At 37.3% G+C, this 27523-nt stretch overlaps 1 protein-coding gene across 44 annotated transcripts in view; it reads left to right on the forward strand.

The window, feature by feature from the left end:
* Positions 1-27523, forward strand: part of LOC122801915 (ABI family member 3 binding protein) — a 3486228-nt gene that overhangs the window by 2116626 nt on the left and 1342079 nt on the right. For 36 of the 44 annotated variants that reach the window (XM_044071601.1, XM_044071602.1, XM_044071604.1 and 33 more), the window contains 4 exons: positions 7886-7966; positions 10794-10877; positions 21061-21141; positions 24053-24136. The exons of 6 other annotated variants lie outside the window; for them this stretch is intronic. In XM_044071601.1, the coding sequence (XP_043927536.1) occupies positions 7886-7966; positions 10794-10877; positions 21061-21141; positions 24053-24136 (330 nt within the window). The remainder of the gene's footprint in view (positions 1-7885; positions 7967-10793; positions 10878-21060; positions 21142-24052; positions 24137-27523) is intronic. 2 more of the 44 variants (XM_044071615.1, XM_044071623.1) reach the window with 1 other exon arrangement.

Consider the following 27523-nt stretch of genomic DNA (forward strand, 5'->3'; position numbering starts at 1 on the left):
TTGTCCTTTATCATGGCTTAATTGCAAAGTGGTCTGCCACTGTTTCATAGTCACTGTAATGTAGTTGGTTAGTGTAGGATGTATCTTATACATTTTTAAGCACTCTTTTATCCATGAATGTGGGATACCATCAAATGCTTTTCAGTCCATGCCATACTTAAATTTTTCCCCTTTTTACAGTTCTCCGCTTTGACTTTATTTAACAGCAATGATCCTTTGTTCCATATGAGTTTCTTTTTTTGCCGTTTCATTCTATTGCCATATTTGAGTTTTCTTCTAAATAACTATAGACTCTGTCGGCATCAATTCCAGTGTATAGTTTATATGTTGTTGGAAGGCATGTTACTGGTCTTTAATTTTTAGGGTAGCTTGCAGGTTCACTCTTAAGTAAGAACATTGTTTTTCCTGTTGTTAGCCAGGTTGGTGTCTGTTTGAGGTGCACATATGACTAGTTCGTATTCATGGCTAAATCTTCATGCATAGATGTTAATACTTTTAATCAGAAATTAGGTATTCCATCTGGGTCTGTGTTTTTTCAATTTGAGGTTTTTCTTAACTTTGTTTCAATCTTTTTGGCTGTCACTTCATCCCATCATGTACCTTTAAACCTCTTATTCTTTCTTTTACTTCTTTTATTCATTTAACATCTTTGTTATGTTCCACAGGATCTTCATAGATACATTTCCAAAATATATGTATTTCTTCTTTTTTTCCCTTTACCTTGTTTTCCAGTTCTCTTTAAAACATTTTTTGGGTCATCAATAAATTGCTTATTTAGTACTTTTCCTTTATATTTATCTGCATATCTTCTATGTTTTTTTCGCCTATGCTGAGATTTTTAGTTTATCTGCGACAGTACATGATCCTGATCTGTTCTAATACTGAGCATTGCTTTTATCATGTCTATCTTTCTATATTTTTGTTGATCTGTTCCCCTCTTCCATACTCTTCTAACAGTGACACTTCCTGTCTTAGTTGCTGTATAGTTTTCTCTATTTGTACTTCCATGATGGTATTCGATTTCTCCCCTCTCTCTCCCAGACTACCCCGTGTTCTTGTGATAGAACTTTATCAGTTATTAATTTAGCTGCACAGTAATATAGCCTGTTTACTTCTGTTATATCACATGGATCTCTATGGACAGTCCTAATTATTGTGTTCATTTGTTTTATCAGACTTCTGACCTTTTGGGTTTTATTGACCTTCTGCAGTCTATTTCTGTTATTGATCTTAATATGTCTATCTCTATTAAGTCAAGCAATTTTTCTCTTAGCTCGTTTTCTTCTAAACTGAGGGCACATTTGTTGTTTTCCATTTCCTGTGGAGATTCTATAGAAAGTTCTGTTACACCTTCCTGTGGCACATTCTCTTCGATTTAATCCTGTGCCATCACTTGCTCTGTCATATGAGAACTCACTGGCCTATCACTCCTAAACATTAACTGTGTCAGAACTTCCACAGTTTCCTGTTCCTTCCCTTGCCGTCCAGCTTCAAGTGAATGTTTATACTCATTTCATTTAGAAGGATCCAAAATATCTTCATATGGCACTTGAACAATTGCTTCCCGTTCCACTGGTTTCCTCTTAATTTGGAGTTCTATTGTACTATCCTTTTGTGCTGCTTTCTGAATTAGATTTTCTGCACTGAATCCTTCACTTTGGAGGTATTCATAACCTCAGTTTCTATTTCTTTAACTCCTCCATTACCGACCTCCTTTTCTTCTTTTCCTCTTTGTCTTCTTATTTTTTGTATTGTAAAGTTTTCCATGTCCGGATTCCTCTGCCTGTATTTCTCTTTAGATATCTTTGGTGCTGCTCTTTTTCTGTCGATTAGTTTTGCTTTCTCCTTTGCATAGATATTACACCATATTAACTCTCTTTCCCATGTCCATATTTCTTCTTCGGACGTCTCCTGATCTTCCTGTTTCTCCTTACTTTGGGGATTCATTCCATCATGCTATGATGTAACCTGTGTTAGCCGTTCTATATCAAATCCTTCACTTCACAGGCACTCCATAACTTAAACTTCTATTTTTTTAACTTCTACTTTTTTAATCTACTTTTCTACATTCCCACTTTGTGATATTATTTTTTTTTTATTGTGAAATTTTTCTTGTCTGGATGCCTTTGCCTATATTTCTATTCGAATATCTTTGGGGCTCCCTTCTTTATGTTGATTAATTTGGCTTTGGCCTTTGCATAAATATTACACCACATCAAATCTTTCTTTCTTTCCCATGCCCATATTTCTTTTTTATACTTTTCAAAAATATCTAGGTTTTGTTTATATTTTTTCACTTCCTCAGATGCTTCTTTTTCCAAACAGATCAAAGTTTCTTGGTCTATATACTGTTTTTCAAAAATCTGTTGTTTTAATTACCACACATTTTTATTTGAAGCTTCTGACAGTTTTTTTTTTGTGGAAGTATTTTTCTTTCCTCTAATTTCTCTCTTGATGTTTTTTTGTATATCTTGTGTCTGGAATTTCTGGACTTTTTGCATAATAGTAACAATACATAATTTCATTCTTATCCTCAATAGTCCACTCTGTCGTCTTTATGGCTCTTTTTGGCCTATCAGTTTTTGTGATTTTTGTGGACTGCTACTTCCTTCTACAACAGGGGGGGCATCCTCCCCTGGCCTTACCCTGTTTCCATATTTTGAGGATTCTACACTGTCATTTTTTCCAGTCCTGGCACCAGTGCACCTGCCAGGATTGGGCACTTTTTTATCCTGGGTCTTGTGCACCCAGCTATCTTTTTTATTTGACCTACTTCTGTCTGTGATATATGCTATATAAATACAGTCTATATACCAGTGTCGCCCTGATGAGATTTTGTAGAAAACAGGGTCCACCTCCTGAAGGTACTCACCAAGACTTGAGGATGAATTGAGTTTCAGCACTACTACTCTCCTTTTCTTGCTGACTTTTCATCTCTTTATTCAGACCCCGCATATACTGTACATTCTTGCTGAAGTATTCTCAGGTCATAATTACTAATTCCATCTCCTCCTTGTGCTTTGTTTGGATCCAGTTTGCATAGCTTTTTCAATATAATCCAATTTGATTTCAGTATAAGAGGTTATTTGGATGTCCCTTGGAAAACTTATCACCACCTTTGGGGAGCCAAACTGTTTTGCTTAAGGTTTTGTAAATATATCTGTAATCTGTTGTGTCAGAGAATAAATTAGAATCTACACACAGTTTATCAATTTCCTTATCTTTATTCCTTCCACATCTTGTGTATCTATAAAATGGTTTCCTATTAAGCTCAATATCTTTATATAAATTTTCTTGATCTTGTCTCACACTATGCTTAATTTGTTTATCCAGCTCATTTATTTCAGTTTTCAAAAGTTGTTTGGAAATACATATTGTAGCAACTTTTTAAGTTTAAAAATAGCAATATTAAAAATGTGTCCCTGTTTTTGGGCCTTTGTCCCCCATTATTTTTGGCTTTGTCCAGATTTCATGAGTGAAGAGGTTGTGAGCTATGCACAGTACAGTAGCAGTGCTGTTCTAGTATGAAATATAGTGTTCTGTGGATATTCCCACTACTTATCCACTTTGTTTTTTGGTCTTTTGATGTGCATTCCAGTGTTATCCCTTGACTGTTGTATCCGTAATTGGCTTTCAGATGCTTTGCACAGTCAGGTCCCGTGAAATTAGCACTGTGTAGATCTGAAGTTGCTTTTTCCAACTAAAGCTTGTTAAGAGTGGCATCCTCTACCCATGCTTGAATCTCTGTGAGATATAAATGTTCTCCTGCAAACTAACCTAATATAACCTGACTTGTTTGCAGTCTTCAGACCTTTCTTCTGCCAATAAGCTACAAAATATTTTTCCTCATAAGTGGTATTCCTTGTAATAAATGTATGGCATTTGAAGCATTATGCTGACACTGTAAGTCTTCTGTTAGTTGTAAAGTATTAGTACTTTTGTCCCTCGCCAAATTAAGAACTGCATTTTATCGAATGTCTTAGAAGTTCTGTCTGTATTATGGAGATCTTTTTACACTTACAGACCTGCTTTTGAATTGTGCTATTGTCCGTTTAAGAAAAAATACAGACAAGTTATCAACACTACTTTTGGTTAACATCACTAGAAACAAGCACAATGTTTACACCGTATAATGACAAAGTCATAACGCCTGCTAAAATAATAAAATGCAGCACATGAGAATATACTAATGCAGTGGTAGAGACACATCAGAATACAAAACAAACAAAAAAGAAAAATTAATTAAGAGACAAGGGACAATGACAATTACATGGATCGTGCTATCCCAAACAGAAGCAAGATGCTATCCTCCAAGAAAGGAAGCCAATCTGGAGCTCCCCTGCCATAAACAAACCCTACAACAGAAGGAAGAAATTGTTGCAAAAGAGAGTAAAATCCCATGAATGGAGGAGCTCCCTGGTCAGCCTCAGCAAGAAGCTGAGATCCCTTATAAGATCCTCCAAAGCTAGCTATGAAAACAAGATTGCCACTGATTCTAAGGACAACCACAAAGCATTCTATAGCTATGTCAAGAATCTCAATGGCAACACCCAGATCTGCTCTGAGTTACAGCACAATGGCACAAAAATTACAGAACCAACTGATATTGCCAACATCCTGGCAGATAGGTTGAGTGCTAACTTTACCCCCCTCTCACCCCCTAAAGGGCCCATATCTATACAGAAAGAATGCAGAGTCACAGGTAAGAGCAGCACTCTCTAAAGCCAAAAACACAGCATCCATGGGACCGGACAACATCCCAGGCTGCATTTTACACAAACTTCAGAACGAACTGGCTCCCCACCTAAGCACCATGTTCAATCATAGCCTCACGTCAGGCTTTGTGCCCACTGAATGGCGCACAGCAACAGTTATCCCACTTCACAAAGGGGGAGCCACCACTAATCCTGGGAACTATCGCCCTATTAGCCTGATGAGCCTGGTCTTCAAGGCCATGGAACATATAATCATGGAATTCATAAACAAAGACATTGGTAACCTCTAAACTCTGGACCCCACCTAGTTCGGGTTTGTGAAAGGCAGATCTTGCCTCCTGAACCTGGTCAACTTCTTTGAGGCAGTCACCAAAGCCGTAGATGAGGGTAAGGTGGTTCACACAGCCTATCTTGACCTCGCCAAGGCTTTCAACACCATCCCCCATTCTAGAATTATATCTAAACTCACTAAACTAGGTATAAATCCCTATGTCACAAGATGGGCTGCCAACTGGCTCACTGACAGAACCCACACTGTAAAAGTTGCAGACTCCAAATCTGACTTCAAACCAGTGACAAGTGGAGTACCACAGGGTTCAGTCCTGGGACCTCTCCTGTTTGGTATATACTTCTCTGAAGTACAGGCTAACGAAGTTTGCAGATGACTGCAAACTAGGAGCTATAGTAGATTCCCCAAATGATGTGGACATCCTACAGAGGGGCCTCACTGAGACAGATGCCTGGTGTCAGAGCCATGGCCTCAAGCTCAGTGCCAAAAAGTGCATTATCCCCTTTGGTAAAAACAATCTACCCATGAGCTACCACATAGGCAGCAGTCTTCTTAGCACTGAATGTGTGATACGAGACCTTGGGACCCAGGTGGATAGTAGTCTCTCCTTTGATAATCACATTGCCACAGTAGGCAGGAAATCCTTCTACATGGCACACCTCATCACAAAAGGGTTCTCATCCAGGAAAAAAGAGGTCATTGTTATCCTCTAATCAACACTCATTAGACCCATTATAGAGTACAACGCCCCTTTTGGAATGTACCTCACAAGACATCTGCAGCAGCTGGAAAGGCCACAGAAGTACCTCACAAAGAGAGTTACTGGCATCAAACAGATGCCCTACACTGATCGTCTCAAAAATCTCCAGCTATACTCTGTAGCATATCACCTACTCTGAGGTGATCTCTGCCTAACATATAAAGCTATGTCAAACCCAGAGCTGTTGGACATGCTACACCTAAAGAAATCCCAATCCCTCCGAGCTACACACTCTAGGGACCTAAACCTTGTCACCACAATAAACAGGATTTGCTGGAGGGATAGATTTCTGGCCCAGAGACGTCCCATACTCTGGAACAGGCTACCCATCTATGTCAAGCAAAGTTCCTGATTAACACTCTTCAAGAAAAATCTTGATGAGTGGATGGGAAATAGGAAATACACCCCGGGATCACTTCTGTGGCTCTGCTCGACAGGGGCACAGGAAATTAACTTTCTTGGGTTGGTGTAAGCCAGGGAACTTTATTGGCTAGGCTTACTTAGGCCCTTGGGCCGATAGCCTAGTACCTACCTGTGAACCAATGAATTAACCTATTTACATATGAAACTGTGACAGACCTGAAGAGGTAAGAGCTGATAGTTAAGGGGTGATTAAAACAAATTTAGACATACAAGTCAGTGATAAGCTGCAGTATTAACTTTTAACCATAAAAGCAGTATGACTTTGTGACTCCAGCACTGAAGTTGGGAGGATGTTTTGAAACCTGGATCCACATTAGTGAAAACAATGAACTAAAATCCCTTTATTCAGTCATCATTTAAGATATGGTTTTAAAGGTCATACACTAACTGCTACACATCCCTAGCACAGTTTACACTAACAGGATTACTAAAGAAGACAAGTCTTGCTTATGCCAGGTGACATGGTTCAGGATACTGGGTCTGGGCACTGAAGAATTTTAGTGCTTTTATCAAGGTTCAGATAGCAGCATGGGCACGGAGGTGGGGACTGGTTAGTGGGAGGAGGATGGGAGTGAGTATCTGATGTCAGCGCAACCATCCTGGGGGGAGGGGGGTTGTCTAGCCTCACTGCAGTAGCACCATTAAGAGCCGGACAAGCTGCAAGGGATGTACAGTGCACCTCACGTTGGCCACAGTTGTGGTGCTGTCAAGGCTGCTATAGGGTGAGAGGAGGTCAGGGCACATTTCTTGGCAGTAGTATGATGCTACACCAGTCTCCTCAATCTCTTCACCAGCCTTGGATGTGAATCGTTTTGAGACTAAGGGAGGCTAAGGCGGATCCGCTAGACCTAGTGACCAAGGAGAGGAGCTGGTAGATGGTTAAGGAAAGGGGAAATATAGAAAATATATATATGTAGTGCTTTTAAGGACAACTTTTCAGAAACACAAAAAAATTCCCCAAATAATGTTGACATGATGAAGGAATTATATAAATACTGGTGCCTCACTATTCCCCTTCACATGTTTGTGTCTGGCGCAGTAGTGTTTGAAGAGCTAGTGGACCACCCCATGGACTGTCAACAACATACCAGTTTGTCAGTTTATATCACTTCAAGAATGAATTTAGTTGTGCTGTTGATATACCGTTATTTAGATGGTACAAGAAGCTAAGGTCAGTTTTTAATGTTTGAATTAGCATTTTACAAAGGCTTTTATAATTCAGTGATCCTTATTATAAGAAATAGGAATTCTTCTGCATTCTAGTCAACATTTATCTATGAATAAAACAGATTCATAGGAACTGCTGTCTAGAAGAAATGGAGATTAAGTGCTATGCTGCATTTTGTTGTAAAAACTTAGAAACATAATGGTAATTTATAAAATCAACATGATTCATTCTGAACTGGTAATATTTGAGATTGAAAAAAAGTAATTCCAAAACAAATTAAAAACATTTTTCTACATCATATTTCTAAGTTTCAACTTTGTTTCCATTCAGATTTGTGGAGAGAATGAAATTTGTGAAAAGTATTGACAGACTGGATTCTGCAGCTATACATATTCAAATTATTAGAAACATTGTGCTATATCTATAGAAAACGTGTTTTCCCATGTATTGCATTCCTGTGGCATATTTCTTTGTATTCTTTCTGTGCTTTCTTTGTTAAATATTCAGTGCTTCATTAAATTATTCTGCAGGTCCAAGTGCAATACCCCACACTGATATACCAAATAAACCAAAACCAACTAATTCACTTCCAAAAGGAGCAGGAATACAGGGTAATGGCAGCTACTTACACATTCACTTGTTTCACCTAACTTTTGCTTAATGAATTAAGAACCATTTCCATTTCAGCTGCAGTATGTCCAACTATACTAATAAGTTTTATATCTTGTGTCTGTACCTCTTGCTTCTGCACTTGTCAAAATGTTGTCACTCTTTTTATTTATTTGTATTCACTTTGTTTTGTCAGTAGCCATGGTACAGTTGGGCAGAAGACCATATTCAGGGAGGCCTGGGGAGAAACTCTTTTGTCAGTTGCTTAGGTTTACAAAGAGATTCACTTTATACAACCAACAACTTAAAATACAGTGAACTTATGCTTATTATTACAGTACTAAATTTGGAATTTTCAATGTACATTGAGTACTGGAGTAATAAATAGATGTCTTTGCTTGATGTATGCAGAATTGTCTAAAATTGACAATCTGCATCTCATTTTGTTAAGCATACTAAAGGAATTTTGTGTGATTCACTTTTGAAGTTTCGGCTAGCAGTCTATAAAGAAGGAATGCTGTAGTTGTGGTTACCGGCTCAGAGATATGTCAATGCAAGTTTGCTTACAGTGGACTTAGGATTTTTCCTTTTCCTCACTGTCTCAGTGTAGGTATATTAAAATAGTGGATGTGGAATGAAAACAACCCCCCCCAAAAGACATTGAAAATTTATTAAAAATAACATAAAACAAAGTTCATGTAGTATTAGGTGGACGGTATTTGGTGTATTGGAAATTTGAATTAGAGTATGTAGTAATAGAGATGGATATAAATATTACTATAAATATAGATGTGTGTAAATATACATGTATATATATGGTTCTAGGTTATAACACCGACAGCACACAACATCGACAACGACATCACCGACACCACATCATCGACAGTTCACAAACACAACACCGCACACACTCAACACATCATCACAACAACCAATAAACAAAACACATTCCCTGACCAAAAACCACACACACAACACAAGCACACCTAAATCCTAACAAACAAACACTAAACCTTACATACACAACTATCCACAACCCTAACCGAAACCCTAACCCTAAGGTCCGTCACTATCGCACACTAGCCTAACCGCCTAACCTAACTCACTTAACCCGCCCTAACCCAAAAAATTCACTACTGCACCCTTACATAACCCTAACTCCTTAACCCTAACCCTAACTCACTTAACCCTAACTCACTTAACTCCCTACCCCTACAGACCGTCAACATCGCACACTTACCTTACTCGCACCCTAACGTCCGTCACTACCGCATACTTACACATCCTTTCCCCATCTCGGTGTTCTCCGCGTCGGTGTTTTCGTCCGTTGATCTTCTGGCGTCGGTGGTTTCGCTGTCGGTCTTCTCATCTGTCGACGTTGTAACCCAGACCCATATATATATATATATATATATATATATATATATATATATATATATACATATATATATATATATATATATATATATATATATATATACATATATATATACATATATTTACATGCCTATACATACACATTTTATATATATATATATATATATATATATATATATATATATATATATATAAAATATAATATATATATATTATATATATACATATATATATGTGTCAGTATATATATATATATATATATATATATATATATATACATATATACACGCATAGGCATATTTAAAGTAAGTTCCATAGGTTCTGTCATACACTTAAAAAAACATTTGCAGGATATTATACAGGCATATTGAATAGATAGGATAGAAGGTAACTGCATAGGAATATTACTTGATAAAAATCATTAAACTGTAGCTAAATTGATAGAAATGGTTAAACCAGTATTTATTTATTTTACTGATTTGCTTCTTTTTTGACTTGTTGAGTGATCTTATCCTACTGGTCCATTTTTGCAAACATCTAGTACTGGCAACTTATTGAAGAAAATAAGCAATGTGGCTCCCTATTGACATCTTGAGACTAGCTTTGCTGAGTCCCAAGCTACCAATAAAAAGGACTGAAATGCTGGGGAAGAGTGAATATCAATCATTGCTCTTCTCCTTTAAACTTGTTTTTTTGTAGAGAGCAATTGCTCTGCACCCCTCACTCCCACAAACTTATATATATTTGTCAGCTCTTAGAATGCTGTACCTCAGAGGAAAGGGAATAGTCTGAGAAATGGCAGTTTTGTACTTAATATATGTAAGTCGGGGTTTTTGGCTATTTGGTCTCCATATCTCAGGACTCGGCACTATGAGTCCCAAGATAAATAATTTGCATGTGTTGCTTGCAGAAAATAAGGCATACTGCAGAGTATGAACAAATAAGGTAGGCAGACATGCAACGGGCATTACCCAAGTAATCAGTTAATTTAAGGGTAGCCAAAGAATAATAAAATAAAAAGCAGAAGTAGTACAGTATAATAATGAGAATTTTTTCCTGCAGGATCGTTTTGCTTGTTCAGTCTTTTCACAGCAGAAAAACAATTGAACAAAGCTGAGATTCTACTAACACATCATTTTGTAATTTTTTTAAACTAATCAGATGTTTTTATCTAGGTGTTTCTGAATAAAGATCTGCATCTAATCTAGCTGTTAAAACTTTTTTTTTTCAAAGCTTCACCTCATCATTGTCATCAGTTCACGGCATGTTTCATGTTTTATTTTTTTTCACTCTGCTTAACGGATAGATATGGAAACAGAAACTCCATATCATATCGAGTATAAGGCTTCCTGTCACTGTTGCTCTGTACCAGTCCACGGCATGCATGCAGGTACTCATCTAAATATCCATAGAACCAGAATTCCAAATGGTAAACACAGCTTTTTCTTTCAGCTCTTACAGAAACTCCACAACAACAAAGTGACAACATTGTAATGTCTGCAAAAGATGATGTGACAAGTGCAAGCAGTTTATCTGGTAATGTCTTAAAGTACATTAGTTCCAAAATACGTCTTTGCCAAATGTATGTGTGTGCGTGCGTATACATAGACAGCAGTATGTGTGTGTGTGTGTGTGTGTGTGTGTGTGTGTGTGTGTATATATATATATATATATATATATATATATATATATATATATATATATAAAATCTATATATACAGAGAGAGAGAGGGAGATACACGCCTCTATCTATCAATCTATATATATATATATATATATATATATATATATATATATATATATATATATTGATATAATTAGATTTGTTTAATATATTTTTCTTAAGTGTCTGTATGGCTCTGGGTTTGTCCTACTCCAGTTTCCCTTAAAGGCAGGTTTAATAAGTGCATGTCTCCAATCTTGAGGAATCTACCTATATTTATACAACATATTAAAAAATAGCTATAATGGTATCTCCCTTTTTAATTTCCCCAAATCTTTTGGGTTTCTAATACCATGACAGGAATGGACCCCATTCCTAAGTCAAAGTGTAATTAAAGTTCATGAAATTAGTATTGTTTCACTCTTTGATGTCAGCCAAAAGTTCTGTTCTCACCACCAGCAGTGTGCCCAGTAATGACTCCTGCAATTAGTAAAGAGTAACATGTATTTCTAGCATATCTAAATATGATTGTAGACTCTTTTTTATAAGACTCATTGCTCCCACTACTATTGGAACTATCTGGGTATCTTTCTTCCACATTGCTCTCATTTCTGCTTGCAAATCCTGATATTTTATAACTTTGTGTCTCTCTGTACACAGGACACTGTAGTCACTGGATGTGGCAATTTCAATGATCAGTGCTACTTTTGTCTTCTTTTTTTGGACCACTATATCCAGTTTTCTAACATCTGTCTTTTGAACTGTTAGTAATGGATGATCCCATGTGATGTAGACTTCATAATTTTCTATGATGCTTTGTGGTTCATGTTTCCAGTGTTTTTCAGCCACTTCAATACCATAATGTTTGCACAATCCCCAGTGCAACAGTCTCGCCACATTATTATGCCTTTCAGTATACAGTCCTTCTGCCATTAGTATGTCGCAGCCAGCAATGTGGTGTGCAACTGTTTCCAGTTCTGTTTTACAAAACCTCCATTTGTCTGTTTCTCCCACATGTTCAATGGATTTTGTAAACTAATGTGTATGCAGCCCACTGTCTTGTGCCAATATTAACCTTTCATCTGTTGATTTGAATTCACCTCTCCTTAGCCATTTCTGCATCCGTTCCTGATCAACATGAGGTTCTTCCACAAGTTTTCATTACTTACAACTATATTTATGCATTTTCCACATTTCTTGCCTTCTCATCTAGTCCTTCACCTTATATGCTTTCTTTTGTTTTTTGGTACATTCAGTTGCTGCCTGGTTTTTATCCACTTGTGGTTTGATTTCAATTCCTGCTTGATGCTGATATGCTTCTGCTAGCCTAAGCAGGGGAGTTATCTTAGATTTATTTTCTTCATGTTTCAAAACTTTCACTATATTTGGGTCTTGTGCGGTCAGCAGATATGTGTGGAGTCCCACGATAGCAGATCTGTAAATGCAATCAATTTCAAGGAAGCCCATCCCTCCTTCAGAACGAGGAATATATAATCTTGGTATGCATTGATTTTTATAAATCATTTTAGTGAGCATGAAGCATCCTTCTTGTTTTCCTATCTAATCTATCCAACACATTTTGGGGCCAATCACTCCAAGTCTGTAAGTTAGGACAGGAGGAGCAAATTGGTTTATAGCTTGGATTTTGCTCCTAAATGTCAGCACTGTTTTCAGGATTAATTTAAGTCTTCTAAAGTACACCTTACTAAGTTCATTTGTACATGTTTTATTGTCGATCCTTCATCAATTTCCAAATATTTATATACTCCCTCTTGTTCAAGTTCTTTTGTATCACATTCTTGTCCCAAACTGATGTTTTCTTGCTGCTGCAGTTTTCCTGCTTTAAAGGTTGCTTTTGCACATTTATCAAGACCAAATGACATCATCTGAAAAAGTTTTGACAACTTGCAGTTGTACTTTCAGTTCCTCATCTGATAAGCTACACAGTTTCAAATTGTCGACTAAGAGAAGATGAGAAGTCTTTACACTTTGTTGTTTCTAGGAGCCAAATTATAGCCATGGCCTAAGCTGTTAAGTAGACAGCTTAATGGGTTAAGGGCAAGGGAGAATAACAGTGGTGACAGAGAGTCACTCTGGAATATCCCCCTTTGAATTTTTATCCCTGGAATAATAATTTGTCCTTTATCATGGCTTAATTGCAAAGTGGTCTGCCACTGTTTCATAGTCACTGTAATGTAGTTGGTCAGTGTAGGATGTATCTTATACATTTTTAAGCACTCTTTTATCCATGAATGTGGGATACCATCAAATGCTTTTCAGTCAATGGCATACTTAAATAATTTTTCCCCTTTTTACAGTTCTCCACTTTGACTTTATTTAACAGCAATGATCCTTTGTTCCATATGAGTTTCTTTTTTGCCGTTTCATTCTATTGCCATAATTGAGTTTTCTTCTAAATAACTATAGACTCTGTCGGCATCAATTCCAGTGTATAGTTTATATGTTGTTGGAAGGCATGTTACTGGTCTTTAATTTTTAGGGTAGCTTGCAGGTTCACTCTTAAGTAAGAACATTGTTTTTCCTGTTGTTAGCCAGGTTGGTGTCTGTTTGAGGTGCACATATGACTAGTTCGTATTCATGGCTAAATCTTCATGCATAGATGTTAATACTTTTAATCAGAAATTAGGATTTCCATCTGGGTCTGTGTTTTTTCAATTTGAGGTTTTTCTTAACTTTGTTTCAATCTTTTTGGCTGTCACTTCATCCCATCATGTACCTTTAAACCTCTTATTCTTTCTTTTACTTCTTTTATTCATTTAACATCTTTGTTATGTTCCACAGGATCTTCATAGATACATTTCCAAAATATATGTATTTCTTCTTTTTTTGGTGGTCTTTCAATTCCCTTTACCTTGTTTTCCAGTTCTCTTTAAAACTTTTTTTGGGTCATCAATAAATTGCTTATTTAGTACTTTTCCTTTATATTTATCTGCATATCTTCTATGTTTTTTTCGCCTATGCTGAGATTTTTAGTTTATCTGCGACAGTACATGATAGATCCTGATCTGTTCTAATACTGAGCATTGCTTTTATCATGTCTATCTTTCTATATTTTTGTTGATCTGTTCCCCTCTTCCATACTCTTCTAACAGTGACACTTCCTGTCTTAGTTGCTGTATAGTTTTCTCTATTCGTACTTCCATGATGGTATTCGATTTCTCCCCTTTCTCTCCCAGACTACCCCGTGTTCTTGTGATAGAACTTTATCAGTTATTAATTTAGCTGCACAGTAATATAGCCTGTTTACTTCTGTTATATCACATGGATCTCTATGGACAGTCCTAATTATTGTGTTCATTTGTTTTATCAGACTTCTGACCTTTTGGGTTTTATTGACCTTCTGCAGTCTATTTCTGTTATTGATCTTAATATGTCTATCTCTATTAAGTCAAGCAATTTTTCTCTTAGCTCGTTTTCTTCTAAACTGAGGGCACATTTGTTGTTTTCCATTTCCTGTGGAGATTCTATAGAAAGTTCTGTTACACCTTCCTGTGGCACATTCTCTTCGATTTCATCCTGTGCCATCACTTGCTCTGTCATATACTCACTGGCCTATCACTCCTAAACATTAACTGTGTCAGAACTTCCACAGTTTCCTGTTCCTTCCCTTGCCGTCCAGCTTCAAGTGAATGTTTATACTCATTTCCTTTGGAAGGATCCAAAATATCTTCATATGGCACTTGACCAATTGCTTCCCGTTCCACTGGTTTCCTCTTAATTTGGAGTTCTATTGTACTATCCTTTTGTGCTGCTTTCTGAATTAGATTTTCTGCACTGAATCCTTCACTTTGGAGGTATTCATAACCTCAGTTTCTATTTCTTTAACTCCTCCATTACCGACCTCCTTTTCTACTTTTCCTCTTTGTCTTCTTATTTTTTGTATTGTAAAGTTTTCCATGTCCGGATTCCTCTGCCTGTATTTCTCTTTAGATATCTTTGGTGCTGCTCTTTTTCTGTTGATTAGTTTTGCTTTCTCCTTTGCATAGATATTACACCATATTAACTCTCTTTCCCATGTCCATATTTCTTCTTCGGACGTCTCCTGATCTTCCTGTTTCTCCTTACTTTGGGGATTCATTCCATCATGCTATGATGTAACCTGTGTTAGCCGTTCTACATCAAACCCTTCACTTCACAGGCACTCCATAACTTAAACTTCTATTTTTTTTTTAACTTCTACTTTTTTAATCTACTTTTCTACATTCCCACTTTGTGATATATTTTTTTTTTATTGTGAAATTTTTCTTGTCTGGATGCCTTTGCCTGTATTTCTATTCAAATATCTTTGGGGCTGCCTTCTTTATGTTGATTAATTTGGCTTTGGCCTTTGCATAAATATTACACCACATCAAATCTTTCTTTCTTTCCCATGCCCATATTTCTTTTTTATACTTTTCAAAAATATCTAGGTTTTGTTTATATTTTTTCACTTCCTCAGATGCTTCTTTTTCCAAACAGATCAAAGTTTCTTGGTCTATATACTGTTTTTCAAAAATCTGTTGTTTTAATTACCACACATTTTTATTTGAAGCTTCTGACAGTTTTTTTTTTGTGGAAGTATTTTTCTTTCCTCTAATTTCTCTCTTGATGTTTTTTTGTATATCTTGTGTCTGGAATTTCTGGACTTTTTGCATAATAGTAACAATACATAATTTCATTCTTATCCTCAATAGTCCACTCTGTCGTCTTTATGGCTCTTTTTGGCCTATCAGTTTTTGTGATTTTTGTGGACTGCTACTTCCTTCTACAACAGGGGGGGCATCCTCCCCTGGCCTTACCCTGTTTCCATATTTTGAGGATTCTACACTGTCATTTTTTCCAGTCCTGGCACCAGTGCACCTGCCAGGATTGGGCACTTTTTTATCCTGGGTCTTGTGCACCCAGCTATCTTTTTTTATTTTTTGACCTACTTCTGTCTGTGATATATGCTATATAAATACAGTCTATATACCAGTGTCGCCCTGATGAGATTTTGTAGAAAACAGGGTCCACCTCCTGAAGGTACTCACCAAGACTTGAGGATGAATTGAGTTTCAGCACTACTACTCTCCTTTTCTTGCTGAGTTTTCATCTCTTTATTCAGACCCCGCATATACTGTACATTCTTGCTGAAGTATTCTCAGGTCATAATTACTAATTCCATCTCCTCCTTGTGCTTTGTTTGGATCCAGTTTGCATAGCTTTTTCAATATAATCCAATTTGATTTCAGTATAAGAGGTTATTTGGATGTCCCTTGGAAAACTTATCACCACCTTTGGGGAGCCAAACTGTTTTGCTTAAGGTTTTGTAAATATATCTGTAATCTGTTGTGTCAGAGAATAAATTAGAATCTACACACAGTTTATCAATTTCCTTATCTTTATTCCTTCCACATCTTGTGTATCTATAAAATGGTTTCCTATTAAGCTCAATATCTTTATATAAATTTTCTTCAAAATTTTCTTGATCTTGTCTCACACTATGCTTAATTTGTTTATCCAGCTCATTTATTTCAGTTTTCAAAAGTTGTTTGGAAATACATATTGTAGCAACTTTTTAAGTTTAAAAATAGCAATATTAAAAATGTGTCCCTGTTTTTGGGCCTTTGTCCCCCATTATTTTTGGCTTTGTCCAGATTTCATGAGTGAAGAGGTTGTGAGCTATGCACAGTACAGTAGCAGTGCTGTTCTAGTATGAAATATAGTGTTCTGTGGATATTCCCACTACTTATCCACTTTGTTTTTTGGTCTTTTGATGTGCATTCCAGTGTTATCCCTTGACTGTTGTATCCGTAATTGGCTTTCAGATGCTTTGCACAGTCAGGTCCCGTGAAATTAGCACTGTGTAGATACGAGTTGCTTTTTCCAACTAAAGCTTGCTAAGAGTGGCATCCTCTACCCATGCTTGAATCTCTGTGAGTTATAAATGTTCTCCTGCAAACTAACCTAATATAACCTGACTTGTTTGCAGTCTTCAGACCTTTCTTCTGCCAATCAGCTACAAAATATTTTTCCTCATAAGTGGTATTCCTTGTAATAAATGTATGGCATTTGAAGCATTATGCTGACACTGTAAGTCTTCTGTTAGTTGTAAAGTATTAGTACTTTTGTCCCTCGCCAAATTAAGAACTGCATTTTATCGAATGTCTTAGAAGTTCTGTCTGTATTATGGAGCTCTTTTTACACTTACAGACCTGCTTTTGAATTGTGCTATTGTCCGTTTAAGAAAAAATACAGACAAGTTATCAACACTACTTTTGGTTAACATCACTAGAAACAAGCACAATGTTTACACCGTATAATGACAAAGTCATAACGCCTGCTAAAATAATAAAATGCAGCACATGAGAATATACTAATGCAGTGGTGGAGACACATCAGAATACAAAACAAACAAAAAAGAAAAATAAATTAAGAGACAAGGGACAATGACAATTACATGGATCGTGCTATCCCAAACAGAAGCAAGATGCTATCCTCCAAAAAAAGGAAGCCAATCTGGAGCTCCCCTGCCATAAACAAACCCTACAACAGAAGGAAGAAATTGTTGCAAAAGAGAGTAAAATCCCATGAGTGGAGGAGCTCCCTGGTCAGCCTCAGCAAGAAGCTGAGATCCCTTATAAGATCCTCCAAAGCTAGCTATGAAAACAAGATTGCCACTGATTCTAAGGACAACCACAAAGCATTCTATAGCTATGTCAAGAATCTCAATGGCAACACCCAGATCTGCTCTGAGTTACAGCACAATGGCACAAAAATTACAGAACCAAGTGATATTGCCAACATCCTGGCAGATAGGTTGAGTGCTAACTTTACCCCCCCTCTCACCCCCTAAAGGGCCCATATCTATATAGAAAGAATGCAGAGTCACAGGTAAGAGCAGCACTCTCTAAAGCCAAAAACACAGCATCCATGGGACCGGACAACATCCCAGGCTGCATTTTACACAAACTTCAGAACGAACTGGCTCCCCACCTAAGCACCATGTTCAATCATAGCCTCACGTCAGGCTTTGTGCCTACTGAATGGCACACAGCAACAGTTATCCCACTTCACAAAGGGGGAGCCACCACTAATCCTGGGAACTATCGCCCTATTAGCCTGATGAGCCTGGTCTTCAAGGCCATGGAATGTATAATCATGGAATTCATAAACAAAGACATTGGTAACCTCCAAACTCTGGACCCCACCTAGTTCGGGTTTGTGAAAGGCAGATCTTGCCTCCTGAACCTGGTCAACTTCTTTGAGGCAGTCACCAAAGCCGTAGATGAGGGTAAGGTGGTTCACACAGCCTATCTTGACCTCGCCAAGGCTTTCGACACCATCCCCCATTCTAGAATTATATCTAAACTCACTAAACTAGGTATAAATCCCTATGTCACAAGATGGGCTGCCATCTGGCTCACTGACAGAACCCACACTGTAAAAGTTGCAGACTCCAAATCTGACTTCAAACCAGTGACAAGTGGAGTACCACAGGGTTCAGTCCTGGGACCTCTCCTGTTTGGTATATACTTCTCTGAAGTACAGGCTAACGAAGTTTGCAGATGACTGCAAACTAGGAGCTATAGTCGATTCCCCAAATGATGTGGACATCCTACAGAGGGGCCTCACTGAGACAGATGCCTGGTGTCAGAGCCATGGCCTCAAGCTCAGTGCCAAAAAGTGCATTATCCCCTTTGGTAAAAACAATCTACCCATGAGCTACCACATAGGCAGCAGTCTTCTTAGCACTGAATGTGTGATACGAGACCTTGGGACCCAGGTGGATAGTAGTCTCTCCTTTGATAATCACATTGCCACAGTAGGCAGGAAATCCTTCTACATGGCACACCTCATCACAAAAGGGTTCTCATCCAGGAAAAAAGAGGTCATTATTATCCTCTAATCAACACTCATTAGACCCATTATAGAGTACAACGCCCCTTTTGGAATGTACCTCACAAGACATCTGCAGCAGCTGGAAAGGCCACAGAAGTACCTCACAAAGAGAGTTACTGGCATCAAACAGATGCCCTACACTGATCGTCTCAAAAAACTCCAGCTGTACTCTGTAGCATATCACCTACTCTGATGTGATCTCTGCCTAACATATAAAGCTATGTCAAACCCAGAGCTGTTGGACATGCTACACCTAAAGAAATCCCAATCCCTCCGAGCTACACACTCTAGGGACCTAAACCTTGTCACCACAATAAACAGGATTTGCTGGAGGGATAGATTTCTGGCCCAGAGACGTCCCATACTCTGGAACAGGCTACCCATCTATGTCAAGCAAAGTTCCTGATTAACACTCTTCAAGAAAAATCTTGATGAGTGGATGGGAAATAGGACATACACCCCGGGATCACTTCTGTGGCTCTGCTCGACAGGGGCACAGGAAATTAACTTTCTTGGGTTGGTGTAAGCCAGGGAACTTTATTGGCTAGGCTTACTTAGGCCCTTGGGCCGATAGCCTAGTACCTACCTGTGAACCAATGAATTAACCTATTTACATATGAAACTGTGACAGACCTGAAGAGGTAAGAGCTGATAGTTAAGGGGTGATTAAAACAAATTTAGACATACAAGTCAGTGATAAGCTGCAGTATTAACTTTTAACCATAAAAGCAGTATGACTTTGTGACTCCAGCACTGATGTTGGGAGGATGTTTTGAAACCTGGATCCACATTAGTGAAAACAATGAACTAAAATCCCTTTATTCAGTCATCATTTAAGATATGGTTTTAAAGGTCATACACTAACTGCTACACATCCCTAGCACAGTTTACACTAACAGGATTACTAAAGAAGACAAGTCTTGCTTATGCCAGGTGACATGGTTCAGGATACTGGGTCTGGGCACTGAAGAATTTTAGTGCTTTTATCAAGGATCAGATAGCAGCATGGGCACGGAGGTGGGGACTGGTTAGTGGGAGGAGGATGGGAGTGAGTATCTGATGTCAGCGCAACCATCCTGGGGGGAGGGGGGTTGTCTAGCCTCACTGCAGTAGCACCATTAAGAGCCGGACAAGCTGCAAGCGATGTACAGTGCACCTCATGTTGGCCACAGTTGTGGTGCTGTCAAGGCTGCTATAGGGTGAGAGGAGGTCAGGGCACATTCCTTGGCAGTAGTATGATGCTACACCAGTCTCCTCAATCTCTTCACCAGCCTTGGATGTGAATCGTTTTGAGACTAAGGGAGGCTAAGGCGGATCCGCTAGACCTAGTGACCAAGGAGAGGAGCTGGTAGATGGTTAAGGAAAGGGGAAATATAGAAAATATATATATGTAGTGCTTTTAAGGACAACTTTTCAGAAACACAAAAAAATTCCCCAAATAATGTTGACATGATGAAGGAATTATATAAATACTGGTGCCTCACTATTCCCCTTCACATGTTTGTGTCTAGCGCAGTAGTGTTTGAAGAGCTAGTGGACCACCCCATGGACTGTCAACAACATACCAGTTTGTCAGTTTATATCACTTCAAGAATGAATTTAGTTGTGCTGTTGATATACCGTTATTTAGATGGTACAAGAAGCTAGGGTCAGTTTTTAATGTTTGAATTAGCATTTTACAAAGGCTTTTATAATTCAGTGATCCTTATTATAAGAAATAGGAATTCTTCTGCATTCTAGTCAACATTTATCTATGAATAAAACAGATTCATAGGAACTGCTGTCTAGAAGAAATGGAGATTAAGTGCTATGCTGCATTTTGTTGTAAAAACTTAGAAACATAATGGTAATTTATAAAATCAACATGATTCATTCTGAACTGGTAATATTTGAGAATGAAAAAAAGTCATTCCAAAACAAATTAAAAACATTTTTCTACATCATATTTCTAAGTTTCGACTTTGTTTCCATTCAGATTTGTGGAGAGAATGAAATTTGTGAAAAGTATTGACAGACTGGATTCTGCAGCTATACATATTCAAATTATTAGAAACATTGTGCTATATCTATAGAAAACGTGTTTTCCCGTGTATTGCATTCCTGTGGCATATTTCTCTGTATTCTTTCTGTGCTTTCTTTGTTAAATATTCAGTGCTTCATTAAATTATTCTGCAGGTCCAAGTGCAATACCCCACACTGATATACCAAATAAACCAAAACCAACTAATTCACTTCCAAAAGGAGCAGGAATACAGGGTAATGGCAGCTACTTACACATTCACTTGTTTCACCTAACTTTTGCTAAATGAATTAAGAACCATTTCCATTTCAGCTGCAGTATATCCAACTATACTAATAAGTTTTATATCTTGTGTCTGTACCTCTTGCTTCTGCACTTGTCAAAATGTTGTCACTCTTTTTATTTATTTGTATTCACTTTGTTTTGTCAGTAGCCATGGTACAGTTGGGCAGAAGACCATATTCAGGGAGGCCTGGGGAGAAACTCTTTTGTCAGTTGCTTAGGTTTACAAAGAGATTCACTTTATACAACCAACAACTTAAAATACAGTGAACTTATGCTTATTATTATAGTACTAAATTTGGAATTTTCAATGTACATTGAGTACTGGAGTAATAAATAGATGTCTTTGCTTGATGTATGCAGAATTGTCTAAAATTGACAATCTGCATCTCATTTTGTTAAGCATACTAAAGGAATTTTGTGTGATTCACTTTTGAAGTTTCGGCTAGCAGTCTATAAAGAAGGAATGCTGTAGTTGTGGTTACCGGCTCAGAGATATGTCAATGCAAGTTTGCTTACAGTGGACTTAGGATTTTTCCTTTTCCTCACTGTCTCAGTGTAGGTATATTAAAATAGTGGATGTGGGATGAAAACAACCCCCCCAAAAGACATTGAAAATTTATTAAAAATAACATAAAACAAAGTTCATGTAGTATTAGGTGGACTGTATTTGGTGTATTGGAAATTTGAATTAGAGTATGTAGTAATAGAGATGGATATAAATATTACTATAAATATAGATGTGTGTAAATATACATGTATATATATGGTTCTAGGTTATAACACCGACAGCACACAACATCGACAACGACATCACCGACACCACATCATCGACAGTTCACAAACACGACACCGCACACACTCAACACATCATCACAACAACCAATAAACAAAACACATTCCCTGACCAAAAACCACACACACAACACAAGCACACCTAAATCCTAACAAACAAACACTAAACCTTACATACACAACTATCCACAACCCTAACGAAACCCTAACCCTAAGGTCCGTCACTATCGCACACTAACCTAACCGCCTAACCCTAACTCACTTAACCCGCCCCTAACCCAAAAAAATTCACTACTGCACCCTTACATAACCCGCGCCCTAACCCTAACTCACTTAACCCGCCCCTAACCCAAAACATTCACTACTGTACCCTTACCTAACCCGCGCCCTAACCCTAACTCACTTAACCCACCCCTACCCCTACAGACCGTCAACATCGCACACTTACCTTACTCGCACCCTAACGTCCGTCACTACCGCATACTTACACATCCTTTCCCCATCTCGGTGTTCTCCGCGTCGGTGTTTTCATCCGTCGATCTTCTGGCGTCGGTGATTTCGCTGTCGGTCTTCTCATCTGTCGACGTTGTAACCCAGACCCATATATATATATATATATATATATATATATATATATATATATATATATATATATATATATATATATATATATATATATATATATATATATATATATATATATATATATATATATATATATATATATACATGCCTATAAATATATATATATATATATATATATATATATATATATATATGTATATATATATATATATATATATATATATATATATATAAATATATATGTATATATATATATATATATATATATATATATATATATATATATATATATATATATATATATATATATATATATACACGCATAGGCATATTTAGAGTAAGTTCCATAGGTTCTGTCATACAGTTAAAAAAACATTTGCAGGATATTATACAGGCATATTGAATAGATAGGATAGAAGGTAACTGCATAGGAACATTACTTGATAAAAATCATTAAACTGTAGCTAAATTGATAGAAATGGTTAAACCAGTATTTATTTATTTTACTGATTTGCTTCTTTTTTGACTTGTTGAGTGATCTTATCCTACTGGTCCATTTTCTGCAAACATCTAGTACTGGCAACTTATAGAAGAAAATAAGCAATGTGGCTCCCTATTGACATCTTGAGACTAGCTTTGCTGAGTCCCAAGCTACCAATAAAAAGCACTGAAATGCTGGGGAAGAGTGAATATCAAGCATTGCTCTTCTCCTTTAAACTTGTTTTTTTGTACAGAGCAATTGCTCTGCACCCCTCACTCCCACAAACTTACATATATTTGTCAGCTCTTAGAATGCTGTACCTCAGAGGAAAGGGAATAGTCTGAGAAATGGCAGTTTTGTACTTAATATATGTAAGTCGGGGTTTTTGGCTATTTGGTCTCCATATCTCAGGACTCAGCACTATGAGTCCCAAGATAAATAATTTGCATGTGTTGCTTGCAGAAAATAAGGCATACTGCAGAGTATGAACAAATAAGGTAGGCAGACATGCAACGGGCATTACCCAAGTAATCAGTTAATTTAAGGGTAGCCAAAGAACAATAAAATAAAAAGCAGAAGTAGTACACTATAATAATGAGAATTTTTTCCTGCAGGATCGTTTTGCTTGTTCAGTCTTTTCACAGCAGAAAAACAATTGAACAAAGCTGAGATTCTACTAACACATCATTTTGTAATTTTTTTAAACTAATCAGATGTTTTTATCTAGGTGTTTCTGAATAAAGATCTGCATCTAATCTAGCTGTTAAAACTTTTTTTTTTCAAAGCTTCACCTCATCATTGTCATCAGTTCACGGCATGTTTCATGTTTTATTTTTTTTCACTCTGCTTAACAGATAGATATGGAAACAGAAACTCCATATCATATCGAGTATAAGGCTTCCTGTCAATGTTGCTCTGTACCAGTCCACGGCATGCATGCAGGTACTCATCTAAATATCCGTAGAACCAGAATTCCAAATGGTAAACACAGCTTTTTCTTTCAGCTCTTACAGAAACTCCACAACAACAAAGTGACAACATTGTAATGTCTGCAAAAGATGATGTGACAAGTGCAAGCAGTTTATCTGGTAATGTCTTAAAGTACATTAGTTCCAAAATACGTCTTTGCCAAATGTATGTGTGTGCGTGCGTGTGTGCGTGTGTATACATAGACAGCAGTATGTGTGTGTGTGTGTGTGTGTGTGTGTGTGTGTGTGTGTGTGTGTGTGTGTGTGTGTGTGTGTGTGTGTGTGTGTGTGTATATATATATATATGTATATATAATCTATATATACAGAGAGAGAAAGGGAGATACACGCATCTATCTATCAATCTATGTATATATATATATATATATATATATATATATATATATATATATATATATATATATATATATTTATTGATATAATTAGATTTGTTTAATATATTTTTTGGAATCCTCTGGGGTTGAGCAGCATGTATTTGACAATAGTGGACTGAAAGTTATCCTGAAGGAATTATGTGTGCTTGAACTGCCAAGTCCTCAGATTTGCAGAAATGCCTGCAGAGAATAGCTCTTTCCAAACAGCCACAACAGCTGAGATAATTGTTTTTTCTCCATTTTACAGTGGTGTCTGTGCTTAGTATATTATATGGCTCAAGAATGGAGGGATATGAAGGTGGGCCTTCCTTTTCCTAAAGATATCATAAATATATTCAGTAGTTTTATAATGATTTTGTGTGAAACCTCTTTTCTATCTATATCTAATATGTATTTCATGTTGTTATTGTTATTGGCTAGCTTGCAAAACAGGGCAAAGGTTTTAACTATTATAATCCATTCTGTTTTGTATTTGATGAAAGACTGCTATTAGAAGTATTTAGTGCTTCTGTTTGGGAGCTGTGCGAGACATCCTTTCTGTGCCTGTCAGGATGAAACTTGTTCCCTAAACCTAATGTACATGATATCTAATTTATCACACAGCAGAATATTTATTTGTGTAAGTTTGTGTGTATGTGCCCATGCGCATATATGGCTGTGTGTGTGTGATGGAATCTTATTGATAGGATCCATGATAACTTCATAGTTTTAGACCTGTAGGTACCTTTTATTGACTTTTTAAGCTTGAAGAATATTTTACAACTGAGTTCTTTACCATTCCAGTGCATGTTTCATTACACTTTTACAACTTTACTACCTTATTACATTTTGTAATGCTGAATTTCTGCACTTTGGTCTTGTGAAACAAGGGAAATCTGCAATGGTTTGCTTATCTGTTTGCGGATAGCTTGCCTTCCCTCGTAGTTCTTGTTTGAGCCATATTGTGCAGTTTATTTTCTGCTGCATTGTGCAGCTTTGTAATTGTTTGAGTGGAGCTGTACCATGTTGCACAGCACTGTAGTAATCCACACTAGACAGTAGCCAGTGTACATCTAGCTCATTCACTCCTGTGGAGCTCTGGAGGTTTTGTACTCTAACTTCCAGTGATTGCATCCTGCGCTTTTTGACAAAACAAAGTTATGTCCTCACATTTCAAACAAATATTTATATATCCAGAGCCATAAGGGTTACTAAAAAAATTTAAATGGCATACTGTTCATTGTAAACATTTCGTTATAGTGGTGGTGGTGTTCTTTAGATTGTAGGTCTTAAACTGGCTGTTATAATTCTTAATTTTGTTGTTGTTGTGTCTTTCGGCTTTTCCCGGTTAGGGGTCGCCACAGCGGAACTCCGGTCCGCTAATGATTGGCAGCAGATTTTTACGTGCCGAGTTGCCATCTCTGACGCACAACCTTCACCGAAGGCCCACCCATTCACGCATGTCGCCACACAGAAGACGCTGTAGCTGAGAATCGAACGGGACAATGTCTTACTGTGAGGCGACAATGCTACCACAGCACCACCACCGCAGATGAAAGCACTAAATATTAATTTTGTAAAATTTTGTAAACAACTTTGAATATCTCAGTAATCTTTAAAGCTATACCAATACTGACAGCAGCATATTTTTTGTCCATCTGTGTGATGTAATATGAGGCTATGCACTTCTAGCTATGTTACTTACTTGTTGTGATATTAAGAGGAAATATAAAAATTATGGTAATATAAATAATGTATGAAGAATATTTAATATCTCTTTAGCAGCAGGAGACTGAATTCTAATTTCATTTCAGTTTTGTTGCCCATCATATAAGTTTTAAAACAAAATCTTTTGATTGCTTGTGTGTAGCATGGTTTGAGAATCAGTGCAAAGAGGTGTCAGCAGGATGTAACTATAGAATCACTTGGAGGTGTCAATAGGCTGTAATAAGCTAAGATAAAATCTCCCCTTGGAAGTAGTCCAAAAACTTGTCTTTTCCACATCCACTATTGCCTCTGACATGTACAGTTTGTCGACAGCTAAAAGTGACAGAATCCTAAAACTTTACTGTCATTGTGATTTTGTTTTCTTGATAAAAACATTGGAAATAGACAGATCCATAAATCTCACTGGTGGATGCTACACGTGCCTAATAACTTGTGACCCACTCTCCAACAATCCTAAACCCCTCTCTAAACTCATTATACCATTTGACATGACTTCTACAAACTATGGGACAATAGCTTGCACTTGCATCATCTGTTGCTAGCCTACTAGCTCTAGGTATCTTGAGATAGTGTAATAACTGCCTCATGTTCAGTAACAGCCCTTTATTGTCAGCATATCCTAAGTCTGTATGTGAGAGAGTGATTACTTACTTAAACTGTAGGCAAACTTCTCAAGCCATATGGCTGTCAGAAGTCACTTGCCACCATCACCAGAGCAACACAGCAGCAGCTGCAGTAAACTCACATATTACTAAAAAATCCTTACCAAAGCCTCAAAGATGTCTTAGGTTCTGCAGTAATGTACTCAAACATCAGCAGTACGTAAACATCTTACTTGGTAATCACACATTATGCCCTAGTAACACAACAAATGCGGTTCACCCAAGTGGGCTGCGCAAGCTATTAAGGCTATCAGGTAGTGTTACTCCATGCAACAATGTATTAGTCATACATGACTGCATAATGAAACATACTGATGTACCACTGAGCAGGCAGAGGAAGGATAGGGTGACATCTGCCTTTCAGATCCTAGAATTCATTACTTGACTAAAGACACTTAAGTCACTTTAAATCCCTTCACTACAAGTAGGCATGCAACATTGTCATTGTTGATGTAGGTATAAGTGACTTGTGTCACACCTCCTTGGAATATGTGAAGAGGGATATGTTCGAGCTCTCTGTGTTGCTGATCTTGGCAGGTAATTAATCTTGTTAATTTATTACCATCATTGTGAATATTGACATACTGTAAATAGATGATGGATTTCAAAGCTTAGCTCAAGTACTGGTGCCATTTCACAGATCTAAAGTGCGTCTTTCTGGAGGGAGATGCTTAACAGTCCTACCTGTTCAACTAGGGATAGAATGTACCACAGGGTATTAGTTTTCCACAGTTGGTATGCTT

This window comes from Protopterus annectens, chromosome 5.part0 (genome assembly GCF_019279795.1).
Source record: "Protopterus annectens isolate FY-2018-M chromosome 5.part0, PAN1.0, whole genome shotgun sequence".
Classification (NCBI taxonomy): domain Eukaryota; kingdom Metazoa; phylum Chordata; order Ceratodontiformes; family Protopteridae; genus Protopterus; species Protopterus annectens.